At 61.5% G+C, this 24,769-nt stretch overlaps 1 protein-coding gene across 2 annotated transcripts; it reads left to right on the forward strand.

Annotated features, from left to right (window-relative positions):
• The first annotated feature begins 1,374 nt into the window (after window positions 1-1,374).
• On the forward strand, window positions 1,375-24,769 carry CPZ (carboxypeptidase Z). Of its 2 annotated transcripts, XM_059923665.1 has the most exons (12): window positions 1,375-1,569; window positions 6,655-6,687; window positions 7,601-7,975; window positions 10,535-10,750; window positions 13,133-13,329; window positions 13,864-14,025; window positions 14,436-14,594; window positions 18,479-18,614; window positions 20,316-20,455; window positions 22,272-22,328; window positions 23,539-23,638; window positions 24,316-24,769. In XM_059923665.1, the coding sequence occupies exons 1-12, from the start codon at window positions 1,482-1,484 to the stop codon at window positions 24,663-24,665; spliced, it is 2,013 nt and encodes a 670-aa protein (XP_059779648.1). In that variant the 5' UTR covers window positions 1,375-1,481; the 3' UTR covers window positions 24,666-24,769. The 2 variants fall into 2 exon arrangements, with proteins under 2 accessions (XP_059779648.1, XP_059779649.1); XM_059923666.1 differs by lacking the exon at window positions 22,272-22,328.

A 24,769-nucleotide genomic window follows, 5' to 3' on the forward strand; every position in this document is an offset into this window, starting at 1 on the left:
TAGCATGGAGGCCAGCGCCGCAGACTCTGGAGGTGCTGACGGGAGTGGAGTGAGCGGCTCCTTCTCTGAGCCAAGGATGGATCAAAGCCCTCTTCCTGCGTGTACTCCACAGTAGGTACTGTCACTGTCACCTCAGCCTCTGGGCTAAGCAGCTCGTCCCAAGTCTTAGGGCTGGGTGACATCTGGCTCCAGGGTCCGGCCTCCCTGCCAACCAGGACAGTTGGTGAAGGAGGCCCATAAAGGAACCTGGCTCCAAAGATGGTCTGGGCCAATGGCCCAGCTGGGGAGGGACCTGCCCCAGGGGACGACGCGGGGCTGAGGACCTCCGTGTCTGGCCCGCAGTGTTCCCAGTGCTCAGGGCACGAGCACAGCGACGTACACGCCGGCTGGACCACAGCTGTGGGGCTGTGAGAAGTGGCTGGCAGGCAGATGTGTGCACATCTGGATGGCAGAGTGAGCACCTGTCCAGCTCCTTGGGGGGGGGTGGTGGTTTCAAAGGCGTTGGCTGAACCCCCAAGCAGTCCTGACCCTGGGAGGAGAGAGGGGCTCTAGGAACCACCTTTTTCTCACCTTGGGGCTGAGGTCCTGGGCCTCCCTCCTCCCAGGCCCCTCGGGCCTCCTGCCCAGATGGCTCCTGGTGATGCAGGCAGGAGCATGGGGGAGGGGAGGGGAGTGGGAAGGGGCTCTCTCGCACCCCCAGGTGCAGACAGGTCCCCCTGGAGTTAGAGTGTCTGCGCTGGGCTCTCTGCCCGCCTCTGAGTTGCTTTTGCCCTGTCATCTGGTGGGTGGGGGGGATGGAGGAGACACCCCAGTGAGCCTTTATGCCACCACCTGGACCTCTGTTGGCTCCTTTAATGGGCTGAGTGGAGGGACTGCCACGTTTCACTGAGGACCCCTGGTGCCAGACTCCCTGCCAGGTCCTGCTGGGAGCAAACCAGGAGGGGACTCTTCGCCAGGGCGCAGGCTCAGAGGCGGGGAGTCACCCAAGGCTACCGAGGAGCTGCCTCCCTTCCTGGTACCGGAGCCACCCCCCCAGACCCTTCAGGTGCATCCACAGCCTGCGACAGCGTGGGGAGGTGGGGACACTCCATCACTCCTCTCCTGGGACCCAGGCCCAGAGCTGGGGATGATTTGGCCTGGTTCCCTGCCAGTTGGGTCCAGCGCGGGCCAGGACCCCGTCTTGCCCACAGACCCCTCGGGTCCAGGAATCAGGATTCGTAGGCAGGATCAGCAGGGGATCTGGAGGTCAGGTGGGAGGCAGACACCGAGCCCCACGGGGGACACCCACCCCTCGGGGCGGAGCACCGGCCCCGGAAGCGGGCTGAGCGCTCCTTGGTCCCTCCCGCCGCATCGCTCTGCGCGGTTCCTGGCGCCGCCGTGCTGTAACCCGACTCCGCGCTCGTGGGGGGCGGGAGACCGAGCGGCGCTGCGCCCCGGCCCGAGTGCCACATCACTGCCCGCCACCCTGCCTGCCGCCCACCATGCGGACCCCGCCGCCGCCGCTTCTCTTCGCGATGCTGGTCCTCGCCGCCGCCCGGCCCTGGTGCGAGCCCAACACGGACGCCGCGGGTAAGGCCGTACCGCCCGCGCCCTGGGGTGGAACTCGGCGCCCCGGAACCGGGAACTTTCCCCCGCGTGACCCATGGTCCCCAAGTGGGCACCCTGTGACCTTGGACTTCGGGGTCTGCCCAGGAGGGGGCAACCGGCTCTCTGAGCGCATCCAGGCTGGGACCCCCGGGCGGAACGCACAGGCAGCTTGGGGGCAGCGGAGGTACCCAGTGCTCTGGCAGGGGGTTCTTCTCGGTCTGGGCACAGCGGGCAGGGCGCCCTGCAGGTGGGGTCCGAGGGAGCAGGTGCCAGAACTTTGCAGGAGGAGAGGTCGTCCGAGGTCCCCGGTCCTTCCAGGAAGGGGGCGGCCTCTGGGCCGGGCAAACTCTTGACCCCTCCCTCCCATCTCTGTGGCGTGGACAACAGCGTCTCCGGAAGTGGGCGCAGAGGGCCGGGGAGGAGGGGGTAGGATTCTGGGGCAGGGGGAGGGGGAGAGTGGCGGGAGCCAGGGACCCCCCCCGGGGCGGTGCGCCTGGGAGTGCGGGGTGCCGGGCTGAGGCGGGGGCCAGCTGGGGGCCCGGGCTCCGGTCCTGACCACACCTCCCGTTCTGGAGTGGAGTGGGCCTCGGTTTCCCTTTACGTTTAAAGGTGAGGGTGTATCTAGTCCACTGCCCTCAGGGTCCTTAGCAGCAGCAGACATCTGTGCCCCTGGAGGGCGGGGGTCCCCTGGGGCACAGGGGTCTGGGCGTGTCAGATTCGGAATCTCTCAAGCGCTGGACGTTTGTGGATACCTGAGAACTTGCGGGCACCAGCCAAGTGGGTGTGCCAGGAGCAAAATGCCTCTCTCAAATGTGCCAAGGGCCATCTTTTCCTTTTCTTCTCCCTCAGCCCAAATTGAATTTTCTCTCCTCCTCTGCCCCCCTTCATCTTTTTCCTCCCCCACTTGCTACAGAAAGACCCGGGCCAGGCAGAGTGTGTATGGGTGTGTGTGTGTGTGTGTTCACACGCACGCCTGCACATCTGTGCACGGGATGCAGATGGAACTGGCGTGGTGTCATGGATGGACCCTCCCCTGAACCCCTGAGGCCCCAGGAAATGTCTAGAAGTATAGGCTTGTCAGGGATTACAGTCCCCTCTTCCAGGAAGCTCTCCCTGACCTCCCCTTCTTCCAGGGAGAAATGCAGCTCCCTCCTCTGGACCCAGGTTGCCCCTTCCTCACCTGGAGGGATGGGCAGGGTGGATCTCTGTCTTCCACTCCATGGTGGCATCAGTGACTGTTTCTAGAATAATTCCTTCCTCCTAGTTGGATGTTCTCCTTACAGATGAGCATGTGTGGTCCGTGGAAACCCAGTGCCTTTTCCAGACCGCACGCTGACGTGGGCAGGGGCAGGCAGCTTGAGTCCAGGCTTCTATGTCCAGGACTATATCCAGGTCCTTACTGTCCCAGGGCTCAGAGCGGGCCCAGACCCTTCCCCCCCGCCTGTCCCTTGCCTCCCTCAGGTCTTTAGCGGGAGCAACTTTCATGCTCCTAGGGGCCAGGCAGGTCTGGGTTCAAATCCTGAGTCCTCTACACTGCTGTATGGTCTTGGGCAGATGGCCCGACCTCTCTCACCTCATTCTATTATTGTTCCTCATCTTTAAGACCTTCAGCCCCAGGTCAGTCTTGCTTCCTTCGTTGAAGACATGCTGACACCTTGTGGTCAAGAGGTGTAACGGTCACGTGTGGACTGCTCAGCTCAAAAGCAGCCTTTGGACCAGAGCTGCCCAACAGAATGATACCAACCACATACATCATTTCACATTTTCCAGAAGGCACACGAGTGAGATAATAAGAAACAGGTGAAATTAACTTTAATAACAAATTTTATTTAACCCAGTATATCTGAAACATTGTTTCAGTATTTTGTCATCAATGTAAAAATTATGAATGAACTGTTTTACATTCTTTTTTAAGTGCTAGATCTGAAAGTTGATATTTTGCACCTAAAACACATGTCAATTTGGACTCACAGCATTTCAAGTGCTCAATAGCCACACATGGCTAGTGGCTACCGTACTGCATGGTGTGTCCTCTTGACACCACCCCCAGCCCGAGCTCCCCAAAGGCACCCCCTGGGGCTTGCTTATCATTATGGGTTGAACTGTGTCCCCCAAAGATATGTTGAAGTCCTAGCCACCCCCTTCCGCATACCTGTGACTGTGACTTTATTGGGAAACAGGGTCTTTGCAGGTATGGTCACATTAGGACTGGTTTAGGGTGGGCCCTGAATCCAATGACTGGTGCCCTTAGAAGAAGATGGAAATTTGGACACAGACACACCAGGAAGGACGTGTGGTGACAGAGGCAGAGATCAGGGTGATGTGGCCACAGCCAAGGGTTGCTGGGGGTGGAAGCTGGAGGAGGCAGGAGGACCCTCCCCCGGACCCTGTGGAGGGTGTGGCCTGCCAGCAGCTTGATTTCGGGCTTTTGGCCTCCAGAACCATGAGAGGAACAATGTTTGTTGTTCCAATTTGTGGTTCTTTGTTACGGCAGCCGCAGGAAACGAGTCCACCCATCTCTCTGTCTTGCTCCTGGTGCCCACCCTGGAAGTGTTGGTGACCAAGTCAGCAGATGCCGCCCCCTTGTCCTCCCACTGGGCATTGCTGTCTGGCAGGAGGGTCACAACGGGCCGTCCCTCCTTCTCCCCGTGCGACCCCGAGCCACTGTGTGTTGGGCCCTTACTGGGCCCAGGCCCTGGCCTCAGCACCACCTCATCGGACCCTCCAGCAACAGTGGGCACTCTTATTATCATCCCCATTTTACAGATGAGGAGACTGAGGCACAGAGAGGAGTTTAATTCCCTAACTTCAGCTTTCTCATCTGTGACTCAGGGAGGCTCGAAGCCACGTGAAACCGGGAGGATCCACTTGTCAAATCCACTCAAATCCAAGCGGCCGTGTGGCATCTGATGGCTTTGAAGGAGCAGGTGTGGGAGTAACTGTGCTCCGGCCTCCCCGCCACCCGTTTGCCTGAGGCCAGCAGAGGCCCCAGGGCCGGCGGGGGTTCTACTCACTGAGCGCCTGCCGAGAATCTGAGCAAATCTTCAGGTTCGCCCCCCTCGGCTCTGGGCTGGGCACACGGCAGGCGCAGCCTCGGCGTGGTGGGTGCAGGCGTAAGGAGGGGGCAGGGGCCTTGGCTGGAGCCATCCGTCTAGGGAGGCCTTGGGCTCCTGAGCTGACTGAGTCGTGGCGTCCGTATGGGTCCGAGCTCGCACGGGCTGTGAGGGCGGGTCGGCTGAGCGTGAATTCTGAGTGTGAGCCCTGGGCACGGATGCTCCCAGGGGGTCCTGCTCCAATCGCGTCCTTTCATCTATTCTCCCGACATCAACGCAGACAAGCAGATAACAGCGCAGTGTTGCAAGCTGAGTCCTGGGCCGGTTTCTGGTTCTTTCTTTATTTCCCTTATGTTTTGATTCATCCTCATGCCTCCTCATTCCGCACAGGGCAGTGGGCACAAGCCTGGAGACACTTTAGACCATAAAGGCGTGGAGTCGGGTGATGGAGTCGGGCGGGTGCGTGGAAATTCCCAGGCTGCAGGCTGAGAGCAGGTGTCCTCACTCACCGCCAGCCTCCTCCCAGCGGGCACTGCGGGGTAGCCGAGGGCACGGGTGGTGGGCACGCAGCAGCCCTCTCTGTTGCATTAAGGGCGGCAGCCCCATTGCCTGGATACTTGAGGAAAATTATTCTCTTGCCTGTTACTTTGCCAAGTGGTGCCAGCCGGTTAGGACAGCCTGAATCCTTGGCTCATCTCGTGGTGAGAGGGCACCCTGAACGTCTCCATCCCATGAGAGCTTCGAGAGCTTGCCCGAGGGGTCAGGGACTGCGGCCGCCTTGTCCACAGTGGGGGAACCGTGTGCAGAGGTCCTCACGGGGGGCTGCCTGGCCCCCGCCGCATCCCCGCCACGTCCCCGCCACTGGGGACTGACGTGTGCTCAGGCAGGTTTCCACGACCCCCAGATCTTAAGGCGAATCCCTAGAAGCAGCTCCCACCCTTGCTGTGGTCCAGGTCTAGCTCCCGATGAGGTTACGGGGTTAGACACAGCCTTTCCCTGTGGTCCTAGCCTCCTTTCACTGCTCTTTCTGGGCTCCCCCTGCGCCCACTTCCTGCTTTCTTTTTTGTTTGTTTGTTTATTTATTTATTTACTTACTTATTTGCCCCTGGTCTTAGTTGCAGCAGCCAGACTCCTTAGTTGTGGCATGTGAACTCTTAGTTGCGGCATGCGTGTGGGATCTAGTTCCCTGAGCAGGGATCGAACCCGGGTCCTCTGCGTTGGGAGCTCGGAGTGTTAACCACTGCACCACCAGGGAAGTGCCCTCCCCCTCCCAGGACCCCTGCACCAGCTGAGCTTTAAATCTGATTTCCGTCTCTTGGAGCCGGTTTTTTCCTCTTAGCTCTCACAGAGCACTTGGGACCTGCCTCTGATGGGGAACCTGGCAGGTAGTGTTGGTTGAGGTTGGTCTTAGTGACCTTCCCAGGGGTCTCACTGTTGGGTCCATGTGTCTGGGCCTCGGGGAGGACCCTTGAAACCCACAAGTCCAAGGACAGTTCATGCGTTGGTCCTCTTCTCAGGAAACAGGAGACAGCGCACTGCAGAGTGTTCTGGAAGGGAGAGGGCCGCTGCCTGCCTGACTCTCGGGGGAACTTGGACTAGCGTGGGGTGAGAGTCACTGGTGGGGTGCAGCCCCTGGTCCAGCCTCTGAGGGCTGCTTGTTAAATATTTGGGAATTTGGTGAGAACTAGTTCAGCTGCAGGAAGCTGTAATTGGCCACAGTGGAAGTATTCACACCACGGCGATCGGCCAACACTCTTGAGTCAGGGCTCTTTCGTCCTGGCTGTCTTCCGTTAGGGGAGTCGTGTGACCTCTTCGAGACTCAGTCTCCCCTCCTGTGAAATACGGGGGGACGGCCATGAGGACATCAGAGGGTGGCTGTGAAGGGGAGGGTGGGCAGGGGGCTGGGGGCCTGGCCAGTACCCAGTGAGAAGCAGCAGTGCCTTTGTGCACATCTGGGGGACGACTGATGGGCGGGGGTCCGCCCCCCTGATAGCACCGCCCTTTCTCCCCCCAGGTGGATGCCCCGGGACAGCAGCTGCGGACAGCGGTACGGTGCACGGGCTTCCGGTTTCGTTTTGTAGGAGTGATGCAGGCCCTTCACACTATCAAAGCGTTTTCGGGGGTGGAACCCACCGTTCTAAAGTGGGTGATGAATAAGGTGGCCCATCGATTAAATCCGGACCCATTTTAAACAGCTAGAAATTAGACAAAACGAGACAAGGAGGCCCTTCCCTCTGTGCAGCTGGGCTCCCGACCTTGGCTCTGCCCCGGGTTCCTGTAGCAGGTCCTCCCATTCCCCTCCCCCCCCACTCCCCCCTTCCCCGCCCAAGGCGGGATCTAAGTGAGCTCGGTTCCGATCGTGAGGTGTGCACACACCCGCTGCATTAGCTCTTTATCCTGTGCGTTCCCAGTTCTGTGCCCGGCACCTGCTGAGTCCAGGGCTGGGACAAGCCCCTTCCCTCCCTGGCCCTGAGTTCCTCCTTTGTAAAACGAGGAAGGGAGTATTGATCTCGGGATGATTTTGGAGGTGACGTGGGGTCTGATCTATCAGAGGTGCTCAGAAGCAGACGTTTCCTCAATGCTCCTCCTGCCAGATTTAGGCATCTGGTATATTCTAAGCAGAGGGACTAGAGTTTTTTAAAAGTAGGAAAATATTTTCCCCATACAGAAGTCAGTGACATGCCCTAACGTGGCAGACCCTCGGCCAGGGTGGCTTTCCTGCACCCCTTTGGCAGATGTGGAAGCTGAGACCCAGAGCAGCCTGTCCCGCTCTCTCACCAGTGAGCCCTGGGAACCTTCTCTGGTCCTCGCACAGGCCCTGGCCTCTCCCTGCCACGCTGCAGGTGCCCATCCCCTAGGCCCTGGCCCTGAGCGGGTCGGCTTGGGCAGAGCAGGTCCTTAGTAGGCGTCTGGGTGGGCCATCGTGGGAGGGAGTGACGTGGTGACGCCCCCTCCCCCAGCTACATGCGTGGACCTGCAGCTCCAGACCTGCAGCGACGCCTCCTACAACCAGACGACCTTCCCCACGCTGCTGGAGCACCGGTCCCGGGCGGCGGTGGAGTCCAGCTCCGAGTACATCCTGCTGAGTGTCCTGCACCACCTTCTGGAGGGCCAGTGCAACCCGGACCTGCGTCTGCTGGGCTGTGCCGTGCTGGTCCCACGGTGTGAGGGTGGCCGGGCGCGCAGGCCCTGCCGGCACGTCTGCGAGGCGCTGCGGGACGCCTGTCAGCCCGCCTTCGACGCCATCGACATGGCGTGGCCCTACTTCCTTGACTGCGGCCGCTACTTCGTGGGCCAGGAGGAAGGCTGCTACAACCCCCTGGAGAAGCTGCGAGGTGAGCTCTGGCATCCCGTGGTGGTGAGCAGCTGGGGGTCGGGCGGGCGGATGGGACACACGTCGGGCGGGAAGTGCCTGGGCCAGGGCGCCGACAAGGAGGCCCTGGATGCAGGTGCCCGGCTGGGAGGGCAGAGGTGTGTGAGGGCCCGAGTCCTCGACGGCACCCCTCCCCCGCCATCAGAGAACAGAGGGCACTGTTGTGAGGAGGGCCTGTCCCCCCGTGAGGCCTGCCGGCAAAGCCTGGTGATGCCTGTGGTCAGTCCTGAAAGATCACACGTAGAATACTGGCCGGGAGTGGCAGCCAGACTCCTCGAAGTGGGGTCCGTGGAGCCCCAGGGGAGAGGGGAAGAGGGGCTGCAGAGATGGGCTGTGGTTTCTCGTGTGGACAAACCAGTGGAGGTGGAATGGGCAGCCCTGGGTGGTGGTGATGGAACGAGCAGCCGTGGGTGGTGGTGAGCCCCCCGTCTTGGGGGGTGTGCAAGGAGCTCCTGGGGCCCCGCTTGGCAGAGATGCTGGAGGTGGGGGGCGCCGTGCAGGCCAAGTGCCTCTGCAGGCCTCCCTACCCCCTGGCTGGGCTTCCAGACTGGGTGAGAAGGGATAGTTCCAGTGCACAGTGGAACCCACAGCAGCCCCACTAACAGAACCCTCTGTGCCCCCGCCACCCCAGACATGGAACCCGCAGCAGCCCCACTAACAGAACCCTCTGTGCCCCCGCCACCCCAGTCAGTAGCCACTGGTCACACGTGGCTCCTGAGTGTGACTAAGCATCTAAATTTTGATTTGATTAGACTTTAGTGAATTTGAGCTTAAATGCAAATAGCCACATGTGGCCATTGTGTGTGACACTGGGCAGTGCAGAATGACATCGGCTTCTGGCTTCTCACGTGCTCATGTCATGGAGCTCACGGGGAGGTTCACGTGATCTGGGGCCAAGTGCTATACACGTACGATCTCATGAAAACCCCTGAATATTGGTGTAACCATTTTACAGACGGCAAAGTGGAGGTTCTGGGAAGGCCAGTGGCAGCAGGCGGCCGGCTCCTGGCTGGTGGAGCCGGTGTGAGCCAGGCCAGTCACTGGTGGATGAATCCATCTGTCCATTCACCAAACAGCTCTTGGGCACCTGCTGTGTCCATGGCTCCCGGCTGGGACACCGAGGATGGCGGTGGGGGGGGCACACAGAGGTGCCTTGGGCTGGCCTCCAGTCAGCCCTGGGTTGCAGCTCTGCCGCTCGCTGGCTGTGCGGGGCTCAGGGCTGATCCTGGAGCTGAATCTGGGGCTGGGGGGTTCCGTCCACCTGCAGCTTCTGTGCGATGCGGTGGCCCATGGGTGGCACCTTGCAGGCAGACAGGAGCCATCTTCACGTGAGGACGCAGGAAGCGTGGACAGCGGGGGCAGCCGGGTGGGGAACGAGAAGCAGAGGAAGGAAACCAGACATCTCCGTGGGGTTGAGCCTGCCTGCCCTGGGAGAGCCCACAGAGCGGGCTGGAGAGAGTTTATTTTGGGCAATTCTGCCACCAAATTGCCAGTTCCAGCTGCTTGCTTCTCCCTCGGAAACCATTTTGAGGAGAAACAAAACCACAGGGCAAGTGAGACGCTTGGGAAAAGCATTCCCCATTAGTGCTCCTCCAGGACCAGCCTGTGGGGACCTGTGTCTTTCCGCGCAGAGACCCCGGGGAAGGGGGTGGGCAGGGGCCACTGGGGCCGGCCTTGGGGTGCTTATGTGGGTGGGAGGGGACAGCCAGCTGGCCTGTGGATTGTGCTAAAAAACATCCGTCCCTCGACCTGGAAGCCCAGGAATTTCTCCTAAGAAAACTTTAAATTTGGGGAAAAAGCTTTTCTCTTGTCCCCCTCCCTTCCTCTTTCCCTCCCCCTCCCTCCCCTCCCCCTCCCCCCTCCCCCTCCCTCCTCCTCCCTCCCCCTCCCTCTCCCTCCCCCTCCCCCCGCATGCTCACTGTTGTGTGGGTAATAACAGCTAACGTTTGGCCTCAGGAGGGTAGTGGAATAGTGGACAGAAAGGAGCCTTTCAGAGCCTTGTTGCCTCCCTGACAAGATGTTGAAACTGTGTCCACCGCGATGCTGAGTCAACAAAGCAGAACAGGAACCTGCATCCGCCTCCAATTATAGCTTGATGCTCCCGGGACACAGAAACACCCAAAGTCAGGAGGCGGCAGCTGAACGGAGGTTTTCCTTGGGTTGAGGATTCTGTCGGTGCGCCTCTTCCTTCATGTTCTACTGTTCTGTATTTTGTAAAATTTCCAAACTAATTGTTATTCATAGCAACGCTAGGAACTGTGTTGCCGTATACATCTGTTGGGGGCTGTTATTAGCTGTTGATATTAAGCATTATACAGAGAACTTTCATTACCAGCAAACACCGACTGGCCGGGGAGCCATCTGAGGGGGGCAGGTGGATCCCGACCCCCAAGCTGCCACGGTGCAGTGTGGGTCGGGGTGAGGGCGCCGGGAGCGGTCAGGGGCCCTTGTCGTCATCGTGGGGGGGGTAGGGGGGCGGGCAGGCCCCAGCTGACCCCTGGCACCCGCGTCCCTCCCCCAGGAGGCCTGGACGTCGTCGAGGAGGCGCTGCCCTCGGGCCACCCGCCAACCGTCCTTCGCTTCACCCACCACTCCTACGCCCAGATGGTACGTGTGCTGAAGCAGACGGCGGCCCGCTGCACCCACATAGCCAAGACCTACAGCATCGGGCGCAGCTTCGACGGCCGGGACCTGCTGGTCATCGAGTTCTCGAGCCTGCCTGGCCAGCACGAGCTGAGTAAGCCGCTGTCGCCGTCGGGGGCAGGGGTGAGAGGCCCGGGCCCGGAAAAGGCTCTGGCCTGCTTGGCCTTGGGGTGCACGAGCCAGATCCGGGGTCCTGATCAAAGTCCCCGATGTCTGGGGGACAGGGCGCGGGCGGGGGCTTCGGGGTGTGCTTGGGGCACTGGGGTGCACGTCCCGTCCCAGCGGGCATGTGTGACCGCTGTCACAGCCACATTGCTGGGAGCTGGGAGGAGCAGCGGGGAGGGCCACGGTCCTGGAGAAATGGGCTGCGCAAGTCAGGGGGCATGAGGTGAGGGTGTACAGTGGCTGTAGGCACGTCGGGCCTTGTGCGTCTGCAGTGCAAACTTAACTGTGCCTTGTCTGTACCTTTTGTTGTTTTTGCAACCTTGCCCTGGCACACCCGGACCCCAGGCAGGTATGTGGGGCTCTGGGTCCTGGCCCTTGACGTTTCCTCCTTTAAGTTGCGTGGTCCGCATTCAGCGAGTGATGTGAATACAGCAACTTTTCCAGTTATTTAAAACCCACGTCCATTTCAGCTCATATCAGGCTTAGGTCCTGTTTGGAGATGGGGGACCACGTGGAAAGCGCCACGTCTTACTGGCCCGCGGAGCCGTGTTCTTGCAGGGCTGAGGAGGTGTCAGACTCCACCACAGTCCTGGGTCTTCCGCCATAACTGAGAAGGGCCTGCAGTGCAGATGCTGAAAAAAAATTACTGTGAAACGGAATTTCAGGGCCAGGTCGAGGAAAGGCAGTGGGCCCTGGGGGCGGGGCTCGGGGCTCTGGCTCAAGAATCCAGATGTTCTAGCAAAGACTCAGCGCCCTGGCTGCAGCCTGTTTCCGGGGTGGCGGGGAGAAGATGACCACGAGCCCCCCCTCCAGGGCACTGAGAGCATTGGGCACAGGGACCCCCTTCTGGCCTCTGCTGGGGAGTCGATGAGTGAGGGTCCCAGGCCTTCCTCGTCTGGTGTCTCAGCTTGTCTGTCCCTGTGACTGTGGAAGTCAGACGGGATTGGTCTAGAAACAGCCCCACTTGACCTTGGTCCTTACCCCTTGTCTTGGTTAAGTGGCTCCGGCCCCTTTGCTGGGCTGGCCACACTCAGCCAGTTTCCATCCTGGTGGCTTGGGCAGCGTGGACGTCACGAGCCCTAAGCCCTGTCTCCCGTCAGGGGTCAGAGGTCATCTAGCCCCACTCCAGCCTCCAAGGCCCACCCTGTCTCCTACCCCTCCAGGCCTGGGCTGAAGACAGGACTCTGGCTTTCAGACTGATTGGTCTGCAGCTTTGGAACATGTGGGTGAGGGGTGTCCCCTGTGAGAGGGTCAAGGGCGGTGGCCAGTGTGGAAAGCCTCAGGGTTGTTTATACCCTTGGAATGTGGGAGGGACATGGCCGCTTGTTCCCACAGCTGGCGGTCCTTGGGCTGCTCACAGCCAGGGAGGGAGATGCCATTTGCCATGTGAGCAGTGTGAGGCTCAGAGAGGAGAGGTGACTTGTCCTAGGTCACACAGGTAGTGAGGCTGTCAGGCTCCTGGTCTACTCTTCCATCCATCCATCCATCCATCCATCCATCTTCCATCCATCAGTCCGTCCATCCATCCACCCATCCATCCATCCATTCATTCTTTCATCCTTCCATCTATCTTCCTTCCTTCCTTTATTCCATCCTTCTATCCATCTTCCTTCCTTCCATCCATCCATCCATCCATCCATCCATCTTCCATCCATCAGTTCATCCATCCATCCACCCATCCATCCATCCATTCATCCTTTCATCCTTCCATCTATCTTCCTTCCTTCCTTTATTCCATCCTTCTATCCATCTTCCTTCCTTCCATCCATCCATCCATCCATTCATCCTTTCATCCTTCCATGCATCTTCCTCCCTTCCTTCTTTCCTTCCTTCCATCCCTCCAGCCACCCATCCATCTATCCATTCTTTCATCCATACTTTCAGCTTTCTGCCTTCCTCCTTCCCTCCCTCCCTCCCTTCCTTACTTCCTTCCACCTACCCATCCATCCATCCATCCATCCATCCATCCAAGGGCCAGCTGCCTTCGCATCTAAGCACCAATGTATACCCTACTCTATTGCACAAACGTGAAGAGTGGCCATGAATGAAATTCCCACAGACCAATGATAACTTATATTATGATTAATCAGTATCTTTGATCCATCGTGCTAATAGTTATGGCTATACATCACAGATGTGCTCAACAAAAGTGATGACCTTGATGAGACCTCATTAGTCACAGAGTCGCTTGGGCCAAAACGAGTAGGAATAGGTTCCAAAACAACTGGCCACCCTTGCCGTGTGGGCCCTCAAGTCTCTGGGGACCCCGGGGCTTTGAGACGATGCCCCCAGGTCACCATATCCCCCCCAGTGGAGCCCGAGGTGAAGCTCATCGGCAACATCCATGGCAATGAGGTGGCGGGCAGGGAGATGCTCATCTACTTGGCCCAGTACCTGTGCTCTGAGTACCTGCTGGGCAGCGCCCGCATCCAGCGCCTGCTCAACACCACCCGCGTCCACCTGCTGCCCTCCATGAACCCCGACGGCTATGAGGTGGCGGCCGCCGAGGTGAGCACCCCCGGGCCGGCCCCGTGGCCACTGCCTTCCACCCTCCCCTGTTCGTTCAGCCCCTAGCGGTGGTGCAGGGTCTCTGTGCGTGAGGACTCAGTGGGCGTCAACGGGGCCGACAGACACTGGTAGTTCTATGGTGGGTTGAAAGGTGACGAGCGCCGTGGAAACAGGATGACGGGGGTGGGAGGGGCCGGAGCGTGTGCTGGCTGGAAGCGGGGGGCGGGGGGGGGGGACGACTCCGGGAGAAGGTGACCCTGAGCAGGGCCTGGGGGGGGGGGTGGGAGCGAGCAGTGCAGCCCTGGCGAGGGGTGTTCCAGGCGGGGCACAGCCAGTGCGGGGCCTGAGGTTGGAGGATCAGCCCAGAGGCTGGAGAGATGGCAGGGGAGGTCAAGGGCAGCTCCCAAGTTCATCGCGTGAAGCCAGAGAGAAACCACAGCCCTGCCCGCGACTCTCAGCCCAGCCCTGCGCCTCCCTCCAGAAGGATCAGGGTGGGCGCGCTGACTCCTGGTGGGGGGCGACCTGTGTGTTCAGGGTGCCGGCTACAACGGGTGGACGAGCGGGAGGCAGAACGCACAGAACCTGGACCTGAACCGCAACTTCCCCGACCTGACGTCCGAGTACTACCGCCTGGCCTCGGCCCGCAGCATGCGCAGTGGCCGCATCGCCATCCCACAGCACTACTGGTGGGGTAAGGTAGGAGCCGCCGCGCGCCCCGCTGTTGCAGCCGAGGGTCTCTGGGTATTCTGGGACCCTCGGGGGTCCTCCTTCCCCAGGGCAGAAGAGGCTGGCGGTTAACAGCCTTAGCCTCTGAGCCTCGCTTTCCTGCCTGCAAAATGGGGATAGTCCTCACTGGGCCGCTGGTGGGATTCGGGGAGCGTGTACCGAAAGCACCCAGAGTCTGGCAGGTGCTCAGGGGCAGTGCCCCGGAGGGCTGCCTGGAGGAGGTGGCACCCCCAGGAGGTGGGCAAGAGAGTTCCAGGCCAGAGGACGGGCACGTGCGAGTGCCCGGTGGGGCCTGAACGGATTCCTGAATCTTGGGCAGGGGGCTGGGTGGTCGGCGGGGACATGCCTGGTCCTGAGGGCTGCCTCGTCCGCCTGGGCAGGTGGCCCCTGAGACGAAGGCAATAATGAAGTGGATGAGGACCATCCCCTTCGTGCTCTCCGCCAGCCTCCACGGGGGCGACCTTGTGGTGTCCTATCCCTTCGACTTCTCCAAGCATCCCCAGGAGGAGAAGATGTTTTCCCCCACGCCTGACGAGAAGGTGAGAGGCTGGGCAGAAGTGCTGTGGGTGCAGGAGAGGCAGCAGTGTGGGTGGTGCCCACGGGGCCCCGGAGTCCTTCCGGTTCTGAGCCGGTGAAGCCCATGGAGCTCGGAAACATTAGGAGCCTTCTAGGCCCACCTCCAAACCCCCTCCTCCAGGAAGCCTTCCAGCCAGCTGGAAGCAGCCCCTCCCTCCTCTGGCTGCCCCCCTTCCATCAGTGTCTCATCTCGTCTGGGAGCTCCTGGGGTGGGGACCCTGGCCGAGTGCCCTCCCCCCAGGCCGCCCCGTGTCTTCTGTCCTAGGGAGGCTGGGGTTCCGGGCGACACCGGCAGAGGGCAGTGCTGCATCGTGCATGGCGCCCGGCTGGCTCCTGGCGCCTCCCTCCTTCTTGTGGGTCCGGCCAGTTTGTTAAGGGTCAGGTACCCTGGGACTTGAGGATGCAGTGAGATCAGAGTAGGAATTTTGGCCCCAGCGGTCGCCTGGGCCCTGAGGAGACCCTTCCCGCCTCCAGGCCTGTTTCGCTCGCTGCTCAGACCAGCAGGCATGAGACCTGTGATGATGGCCGGACCCCTCACCAGCCCCGTTCTTCCCTTCCCCGGGGGCACCCCCTGCCCTGACTGATACTAGAGGCTGGTCTTCTGGGAAGGGCATGGGGGTTGAGGAGACTGAGGCCAGGCAGGGGGTGATCTTTGGTGGGTCACAGCCGAGTGCACTGCAGCTTAGCTGCCCCAGCTGCCCTGATGACCCCCCGCCCCCAGGCCAGCTCCTGCCCTCCCTCCCCCGTCAGGAGGCAGGAGACTTTCCTGCCCTTCCGGGAAGACAGAGTTTGATAGCCTTTCCTCGACCAGCCTGGGGAGGCTTGGGCGGGTCTGAGCTGTCCGCTTGGTCACTCAGCAGGCCCCCTGGTGGACCGGACTCAGGGTGGAGAGCAAGGCCAGGCCTCTGCTGCCTTACTCGCACTTTCCACCTGGTACTGGGGGCAGGGCAGGGAGGGTGGGACTGGTCCTGGACAGACAAGTGCCCGGAGCTGCCTCCCCTCGTGTTCTCCTCCTGCGGCCACCCAGAGGTCAACCCTGCCTCACCCAGTCCCTCCCTGTGTGTGGCCGGTCCCATGGCCACCGCAGCGAGCAGGACTGAGCCCTGCGCTGAGGGTCCTAGTTTAGGGTGGGAGACGGAGCCAGAAACGGGAAAGGATGCTCATCTACTTGGCCCAGTGAAGGTGTGGCCTGGCCAGAACAAGGGGCCGCCCAGGAGGCCGGGGACACGCAGGGATGCTGTGTGTGTGTGCGTGTGCGTGTGTGTGTGTGTGTGTGTGTGTGTGCTGGATCCTCAGCCTTAAGGTGGACTTTAAGGAGGGTGTCCTCAAGGGGCAGCTACCCCAGTGGAGCAAGTGGAGACTCTGCCAGGCCCCCAGGAGTGAGGCTTCAGGGGCCTGTGGGCAGTGGGGGCTGGGGAGGCCCGGCAGGGATGGGCTGGGCCAGCCTCCTCCAGGGCTGGGGGTGCAGAACCCGTGTCTCCTGCGATTGTTCCTGCACTTGTTCATTCTTGCTCCCACTCTCTCATTCATTCAGTCACTCGTTCACTCCCTCATTCATTCATTCACTCCCTCACTGACCACTACAACCAGCACGTGCTTAGCACCTGGAGGGGTGCCAGGTTCTACGCTTGGAGCTCAGCCAGGGCCCCCGGGGGTGGTTGGGTGGTCTCCGCTGCGCCTGGCCTCCGCCCGCTGTGCTGTCAGGATCAGGGCCAATACCTGGGTGAGGCCTGCGTCGTCCAGGCAGGAGGAGCCCCTGGTCGCTGGACTCAGCATCTCTGGATCTCAGGGGCAGGTGCGTGAAGACGCCTCTGGGGGGAAGTTCGCCTCAAGGAGTCCCCGCAGAGTCAGAACCCTGAGAACTTCCCCACCGGCCATCAATCATCGATCATCAATCGATACTCCTTCAGCCCTGCAGCCAGTGGTGGCCTCTGTGGAAACCAGGGTCCCAGGAGAGGCTTGGGGAGTTGGGGCACGTGAGGAGGGCTTGGCCAGGGGGTCCAAGTCACGCCCCCAAACTTCCACGGTGCCCGGTGGATGGGGGCCAGCGCCTCAGGGCAACGTCCAGGCCGGCCAGGGCTGCCTGCCTCGCCCCCCTCTGTCCCCCTCACACCTGCCCTTTCTGCCCAAATCCTACTCCCCAGCTGGGCTCAAGCTCCGTCCTGCCGACCAAGCCCTCCCTGACGCAGCCCACCCCGCAGTGGGAAGGAGCTGCGGTGTATCCAGGTCCCAGGCTGGCCGGTCCTTCTCCGTGGCCCTGACCTGTGATCCTAGGCCCCTCATCAGCCCATGTCTGCCCTTCCTAGCAGCCCACCGCACCCCACCTTGTTTCATTTGGGGGGGGGTCATTGTCTCTGTGTCCTTCCCCCACCGACCCACCACCCCTGCCTGGACCCTGGGTGGAGATCCTTCCCCCAGGTCGGGCCTGTTCCCAGCCGGGCCTGGGGCTCCAGCGCCCGGGGGTTGTAGGGACTGGTGGTGACTTTCCCTGCTCTCCTGAGGGGGCTGACTGACAGGTGACAGGAGGAGGCCCCAGGGCAGGATGGAGGGAGAGACCGGGAGGGAGCGTGGTCGGGGAGCAGACCTTCGAGAGGGGCTGGCCCAACCTACGCCCACCAGCCCAGGTCCCGCTCTGCGGACAGGCGCTGGAGGCACGGCCACAGTTCCAGAAACAGCCCCATCACCACCTGGATGCCTGACTGAAGATGGGTGACCACAGCCCACGGGTGGCAGGGGCCGCTGGCAGGATGGCGGTCCCTGACTGCCGACCTCGGTGACTGAAGGACACGCGTGGGCTTGTATTTTGGGCGCTTGGTTTGTGTCTGTGGGACCGAGTTGAAACTGCAGTCCTATCCCTGAGAAAGTGGACTCATCCTTCCCCAAACCCAGGGTCCCAGGGTCTGAGTCGCCAGGAGAGACTCTCACTCTGGCCCGGAGCAGCTCCCCATTTCTGACCCCACCCGCCCACCTCCCCTTTTCTTAAGGACGGATGCCCAGCCCAGGACAGACCTCTCTCAGGGCTGTAGGGCCTGAACAGGCCCAGTACAGGTGGGCCCCTGCTCCACCTGACCTCTACTTGGAGCCTCCGCCCTGGGTCAGACCCGTGTCCGGTCCTGGGACATACAGGTGGCTGAGTCCAGCCTGGGAGAAGGACCTGGCGGCCCTGTGGGGCGGGGAGTGTAAGGGGGGAGCTCTGGGCTGGGGGAGGCTAGGGGGGGAGGGGCTCTGCATCACCCAGGAATCGGGGCCGCACCCAGACGGGCCCTGCCCCCGAGGCTCCCCAACAGGGGGTGGCAGGCCCTGTGAGCTGCATCCCAGCCGTGGTGGGAACTGCACGTGGTTATGGCAGCAGGCCGGTGGGTGCCTGCGGGGGCTGGCTGTCTCCTAGGGAAATGAAGTGGCAGTTTTCATAGCCATTCGCTTGGGGGATGAAGTCAGTGAAAATGAGTCCCGTGCCAGCCTCCCGCCTCTCCCGGGGCCTGCCCTTTGCACAGCGGCAGGAAACGCTTTATAAATTGCAAAGCCGACCTCCAGGTGCCCTGCCAGTATCCCCACAGGGTGACCCCTTCTCGAGAGGAAGCCCACGCTCCCTAGCCAGGTGCGTGGGGGCTCCGTGATGCGCCCATGTACCCACCACCGGTGCCCCGAGCTCTGGCCGTCCCGCCTCCAGGCCTTTGCACGTGCTGTGCCCTCTGCGTGGACCCTGGTCCCCCTCCCACCCGAGCTGCAGGTGTTCCCTGCGGTGGCCCCTCCTCACCCCACTGCCCCCAGCTCGGAGGGCGTCCCGCGGAGCGCCCACCTTCCGGTCTTGCCCTCGAGGGGACATCTCTCTCCATCTCCTCTCCAGATGTTCAAGTTGCTGGCCAAAGCCTACGCCGACGTGCACCCCATGATGATGGACAAGTCGGAGAACAGGTGTGGGGGGAACTTCCTGAAGAAGGGCAGCGTTATCAACGGGGCGGACTGGTACAGCTTCACGGGAGGTGCGGCCTGGACCGGCGGGGGCGGGGCTGGCGTGGGGCGGTGCGGGCCGCTGCCTCCTCGCAGCAGCTTCTCCTGGGAACTCGATTCTGGAGCTTCCGGAACGAGGGAGAGCAGCAGGGGTGCCTCACGTGTGGGGGGACTTCCGCTCTGGGGGTGGGAGGGTTCGGGCGTGGCTGACTTCGGTTCTCTTGCGGCCTTGGTGAAGTTCACGTGCGACTGTCGAGGAAGGGCTAGACTGTGACTTCCCCGTTGCCATTTTTGTGGTTTATTTAATGGTCACTTAACATCTCACGGTTCCACCCGTGACCAGTTCTTTTTTGCCTTTTGGGGTTTAGTAGGGCTGCCCGATGGAATATGGGATTCCCCAGTTAAATGTGAATTTCAGAGAAGTAAGGAAGAGTTTTCAGTTCTGTATAAGTACTGTGCAAGTCCCAGATATTGCGCGGGATGTACTTACGCTAAAACCATATTTGCTGTTTCCCTGAAATGAGGGAGCAGGTGACACCCTGTGTCACGGGGACACTGGAGGCTGGGCCCACGTGCTTCCACGTGCTGCCGGCCACCCCTCCACGCCAGCACGACCCTTGTTATTCATGTCACTTGGCAGATGAGGAAACGGGGCCAGACAAGGGCAGGACCAGCTCGAGGGCCACGGCACGTGGCAGAGCTGGAACTCACCCTGCCTGTGCCCCCCCTTCTCCTGTGGAGGCGGAGAGCGAGGCCCCTCAGCTCCCGTTAGAGCCACTTTCACCCCCTGCTCTGCACCCCTGCTGCCCACGATGGCACGTGTGGTCCTTCCCGGGGGTCAGGGCGGCTTCTCTCCCTCCCAGGACCCAGACGCGCGGGTTCCCTGACCCTCGGGGGGTGGGCTCCGTGTCTCAGGCACGACCTGTTCCCGGGGTCTGCAAAGGCCCCACTGGGGGGCTGAGCCTGGGAGAGGCCAGCTGGGCTCCTCTCCCTCAGGACACCGACCCAGGGAGGGCATGGGGCCAGTGACCAGGGACAGAAGGGCCATCTGCAGGGGAGTGCGGCCTCTCTGTGGACGTGAACGTTAAGTCGGGAAGGTGGCCGCTGGGTACCGGGGTTCGGTGCAGGCTCTGAAGCTCTGAAGGCCCGGGGCCCCCGCTGCCCCATCAGGGCCCGGGGCTGCCTCAGAGCACGGCTGCAGCTTCTGCTGCACAAGACCTCCTAGAGCAGATGGGGTGGAGGGCAGACACGGGGGGTGGGGGGTCAGCCCCACTTGCTCCGAAGCCTCTGCCATCTCCCTGGCTGGCCATCGGCTTCGCTGGGCCAGGCTTCCCCGGAGATGAAGGTAGTAGGACCTTCTTCCCTGGGCTGTTCTCGGGACCGTCCAGGTAAATGGACGTTATCACTGGGGGTTCAGGCCAGGGGAGGGCCAGCAGCTTGGGCCCCAGGGGCACGTATGGCCCCCACATGCTCCCAGCTTCTCTGCTGGAAGTGGGCTTGCTCCTTACCCCCCAAGGGGCCGCAGGGATGCTGCGTGAGCCCGCGGACGTGGGCGCCAGACTGCTTGGTCCACAGTGCAGCTGCCCGCTCGCTGGACCTTGGGTGGGAGCTGTGAAGTTCCCGGGCCTCGGTCTGCTCGTCTGGGAGGCGGGGGTAGGGCCACAGCCCCTCCCAGCTGCCCGGCCCAGGGCCCTGCGGGCGGCCGATGTTGAGAGCCACGCCCTGTGCTGCAGGCATGTCCGACTTCAACTACCTACACAGCAACTGCTTTGAGATCACGGTGGAGCTGGGCTGCGTCAAGTTCCCGGCCGAGGAGGCCCTCTATACCATCTGGCAGCACAATAAAGAGCCGCTCCTGAACTTCGTGGAGATGGTGAGCTCTGGGCGGCCCCCGGGGCCTGGCGTGGGGCGGGCCAGACCCAGGCCGTGTGTAGGGGCTCAGCGCCCACGCTGTCACATGATTAGACTGCACTTGTTTATTCGTTAACCACCTGTGTTCACGAGTGAAGATTCACCGGCCACCCTGGGGTGGCTGGGGACACCATGGGGCATAAAACAGAGCCCCCAGTACAGGAAAGGTCTCAACAAGGGGAGTGCAGGGACCAGGGCAGCCCAGGGGAGGCGCCTGACCCAGCCTCAGAGGCCACGGGGGTCTTCCTGGAGGAGGCGGCACCTGGGCTGCATCTTAAAGAAAGAGGGAGATCAGGTGACAGGACAGGGACCCCTCTGGCAGGGGGGACGGCACATGTTAGAATTCAGTGGGGCGTTTAGGCCTGCAGGGGTGCCGTGGCCGGAGGAATGGGGCGGGCCCTGGTCGGGGGCGGGCCCTGGTCGGGGGCAGGCCCGGAGGTGATGGCTGGGCAGCGGGGTGTCTGTGCGGTCCAGGCAGGGCCTTGCGCACATCTGCCCCTGGGACTCAGAAGGGAGGGCACAGGTTGCTGGGGGGGCAGTGAAGCACCCGGACTGAGGGGTAACCCCCCCACCAGTTGTGGGCTGAGGTCACCCAGAGGTGGGCAGGCTGTGAGCGGGGGCCTCGGAGAACGTGTCTGCAATCACCCGTCACTGGGCCCCGAGAGCCAGGTCTCCCAGTGGCCTGGTGGCTGTGTGGGGACCAGATGCCGCAGGTCCCACTGCCTCTCCCAGCCCTGCCCCACCCCTCAGTCTCCCCAGCATGGCCCGCCACCAGGGGATGTGGTTCTGAATAGGATAACACTCATGAAAGGGACACAGGAATTCAAGATGGAACAATACAGTGCTTTTGTATTGCAGTAGAAGCCTCTACATTTTGCTTATCCCCGAGCATTTTTAAGAATCATAAAAATGGCGTTTTGCTGCAGTGTCCCGGTGAGAAGCAGGTCCTGAGAGGAAAACAGGATTGCCCGAGGGGAGACAACGAGGGGTTGTGAGTGCATTTTTTAGATGGAGGAACAGGGGTGCAGGGGGAAGGATCGTGCTGGTCAGGGGTCGCTGGGCTCCCATCCTGGCTCACAGAGGCTGTGATACAGCCAGAGGAGGAGACAGAGGGTCAGAGAGTGACCGGGCAGGTCCAGTGTCACCAGCCACTGCGCTGAGCTCGAACTCAGATGTGCCTGCCCCAAACGCCAGTTCTGTTGTCGAGCCCCCTGCTTTCTAGAAAGATCAGGAACCTCTCTCCAGGCAGGAAGCAAGCCAAGCCTCCGGACCAGCAGCTGCAACAATAGGCAGGAAGCAAGGCCACAGATAATAACCGGGCGTTGTTAGCCCGCTTCCTTCTTTGCGGCTGTGCCAGTGACCTCGCTGCGGGGCCTGGCATCGTCGATAATGGCTCGAGGCCAGGCCTCTTGGCTCGTTTCATTTTACGGCTGTCTGGTGAAAATGAGTTTTAAGGAGCCTTAAATGGAGCTGGGATTGCTCCGTGGATATTGTATGTGAAGGCTCGGGGTATAAAGATTTAATAGCACGCGCGATACCGTGGAAGGCCGGGCAGCACATGGCCGGGCGTGGCCGGCCCCCCAGGATGGCCCCCAGGACAGCTGCCCGGGCCTCCTGATAAGGATCCGTCTGTCGTGTCCACTGAGGCCTTTTGCACAGTGATCCTGACCAGGCCCGGACGGGGGGCGGGGGGAGGGGGGCGTCTACATCCCCCTGGTCAGGAGGGGAGGGGCGGGCGCGCCATCTCTCCTCCTCTGCCTGAGAGCTCCGCGTCCCAGGTTCTGCATGAAGATGACTCCTCAGCCCGAGAGCGAGGCCGGACCAAAATCTCGCTGGTGCGTGCTTGTATTACATGAGGCCCTACTGTGTGCTGGCCTCTGTTCTCAGGCTGGGGGGGGAGGGGAAAGGGCAGATGATGTCGCAGTGAGGTCAGGGCTGGGAGAGGGGAAACCAAGACTGTGGGACCCCAGGAGAGGCCCCTGATGTGTCCAGTCATCAGGGAGGGCTTCCTTGAGGAAGAGGAGTGTGAACTGTGTCTCTAAGGGGGAGAGGAGTAGGCCAGGTGAGGGAACTGGTCAGGTGTCCTGAGCAAAGGAAGGGCCAGGATGGAGGCTGGGAGTCCGGGGGCAGCCCTGAAGGCGTGAGCGGCAGCCTCCGGGGATAGGACAGCGCCCACGTGCTGTCTCCCCTCCCCCCCGGGCGTCCCGGCCGCCTTTGACGTGAGCTTCAGCCTCTGGCTGTTTGCAGCCTGACAGAGCAAGGGTATTCAGCGTGTTTGTTGCTGATTGTTTTAGGAGAACTGTGCATGGGCTCAGGGTTCCAGGAGGTGATTTCTTTGGAAAGTGCGGCTTCCTAGTCTGACTGTGATCAGGAGCTGCAGGGCGTGTGCTCGGGAGCGGCTGTGCTTAGGACCCATCAGGAGGGTGGGCCGTCCTGCCTCCAGCTCGGCCGCTGCGCCTCACGTGTATTAATTCTTATTTCCTGAGGTGGGCACAGTGACCCTGTGTTACAGACGGGGAGAGTGGGCCGAGATGCCAGGTAGCTTTCCAAGGTCAAGGAGTGGGTTGGTGCCCGGCCAGGACTGACACCAGGGTCCAAACCCTCGGGCCCGTGTCCTCCCGCTGCCCCACGCTGCCTTCGGGACCTCGGCTCAGAGAGAACCTGCCACACCGGCTCTGCTTGTGAAGGCAGGGGGCTCAGATGTGTTCGCAGGTGGACACGAAGGGGTCTGCTGCTCAGCGCTCATGGCCCAGGAGATGATGTCAGCCAGACCCCCGAGCTGGACGGTGGGCCGTTCACAAACCCAGGACGGGGTTGCTTGCCGCAGGGGGACCCCAGAAGTGGGCTCACTGGTCACCCTCGCTTCACAGATGAGGAGACCAAGGCCCAGAGGGGGTGTGGCTTACTCAAGATGGGGAGACGAGTGGTGCAGAGCTGGGCTTAGCCAGGCCGTTTCCCTGGAGATGGGTAGGGACTGGCTAGGCGGGCTGTCGGGCGCTCAGGAGGGTGTGTGCCGTATCCACGCCCTGTCCTTGGTCTCCTCAGGTGCACCGGGGCATCAAAGGCGTGGTGATGGACAAATTTGGCAAGCCGGTCAAAAACGCCCGGATCTTAGTCAAGGGCATCCGCCATGACATCACCACCGGTGAGCACTTCCTGGGGCCACGTGGTGCCGGCACCTGCCATGCTCAGAGCATGCCCGCCGCCCCATCCGTCCTGCGCCGGCCTGGGGGGTGAGGGTGGGGAGCCCTGGGGTCTGCGTCCACCACGAGCTGTGTCTCCTGCAGCATTGGGTCCAGCGGGGGGGTGGGTAGGGGTTGCGCTCACGTCCTGGCTGCCAGTGACCATCGATGTGGATTCCATGTTCCTCAAGAAGTGACTGCTGGGCAAACCTTCTCAAAGACTACAGGAGGGAGCCCGTTGGTTCCTGTCCTAGAGCTTACATCCCACTGATAAGCTGGGGTGCCCATGTGGGCTCTGGGTGCCCTCAGGGATTTCACAGCTGATTTGAAAAATACCGTACATTGTGATGTGAGTTCCTTGTGGAAACACAGTCCAGAGGAGGGAGGGATTGTTAACTGTGTGGGGGATGGAATGGTCTGTGAAGGCTTCAGAGAGGAGGTGCTGCCTAAGCAGGGTTTTGAGGGATGAATAGGAGTTTGACAGAGGGAGCAGGTGGGAAGGACATTCCAGGCCAATGCAGACGTACACCTTTGGGGTCTGCTGCCCTCCAGGCTGACGCCCCCCTGCCCCCCATTACCCATCATCACAAAGCTGTCTGAGCCCAGGTATCAGAGTCATTTTCATTCCATTTGTCCATAGCCCCAGATGGTGACTACTGGAGACTGCTGCCCCCAGGGTCCCACATCGTCATCGCTCAAGCCCCCGGCTACGCCAAGGTCATCAAGAAAGTCACCATCCCTGCCCGGATGAAGAGTGCCGGCCGTGTGGACTTCATTCTCCAGCCGCTGAGGATCGGACCCAAAACATTCCTTCTCGGGCCACGGAGAAGTTGGCCCGGAGGCGCCGGCCCACACAGGGAGCCCGAGGAGCCCAACCAGGAGCCCCTGGGGGCCCGGAGACAGCCCGCGGCCGGCGGCAGCAAGCCCTGGTGGTGGTCCTACTTCACGTCGCTTGGCCAGCACCAGCCGCGCTGGCTGCTCAAGTACTAGGCTCCCCCGCCCCGCCATGCGGTCTCCTGCCCTTGATTCCATCTTCCAAAGACATCCCACAAAGCCGTTTCTGTTTTATTAAAGTGTTTCTATTCCCCTCCCGC

Source organism: Balaenoptera ricei, chromosome 5 (genome assembly GCF_028023285.1).
Source record: "Balaenoptera ricei isolate mBalRic1 chromosome 5, mBalRic1.hap2, whole genome shotgun sequence".
Taxonomy (NCBI): domain Eukaryota; kingdom Metazoa; phylum Chordata; class Mammalia; order Artiodactyla; family Balaenopteridae; genus Balaenoptera; species Balaenoptera ricei.

Excerpts from the sequence above, each read along its gene's own strand:
- CPZ (XM_059923665.1), top strand. The coding sequence starts at position 1,482 with ATGCGGACCCCGCCGCCGCCGCTTCTCTTCGCGATGCTGGTCCTCGCC. Across the intron at positions 10,751-13,132 it reads GCCTGGCCAGCACGAGCTGA|TGGAGCCCGAGGTGAAGCTC; the intron begins GTAAGCCGCTGT and ends TATCCCCCCCAG. Across the intron at positions 14,026-14,435 it reads AGCACTACTGGTGGGGTAAG|GTGGCCCCTGAGACGAAGGC; the intron begins GTAGGAGCCGCC and ends CCGCCTGGGCAG.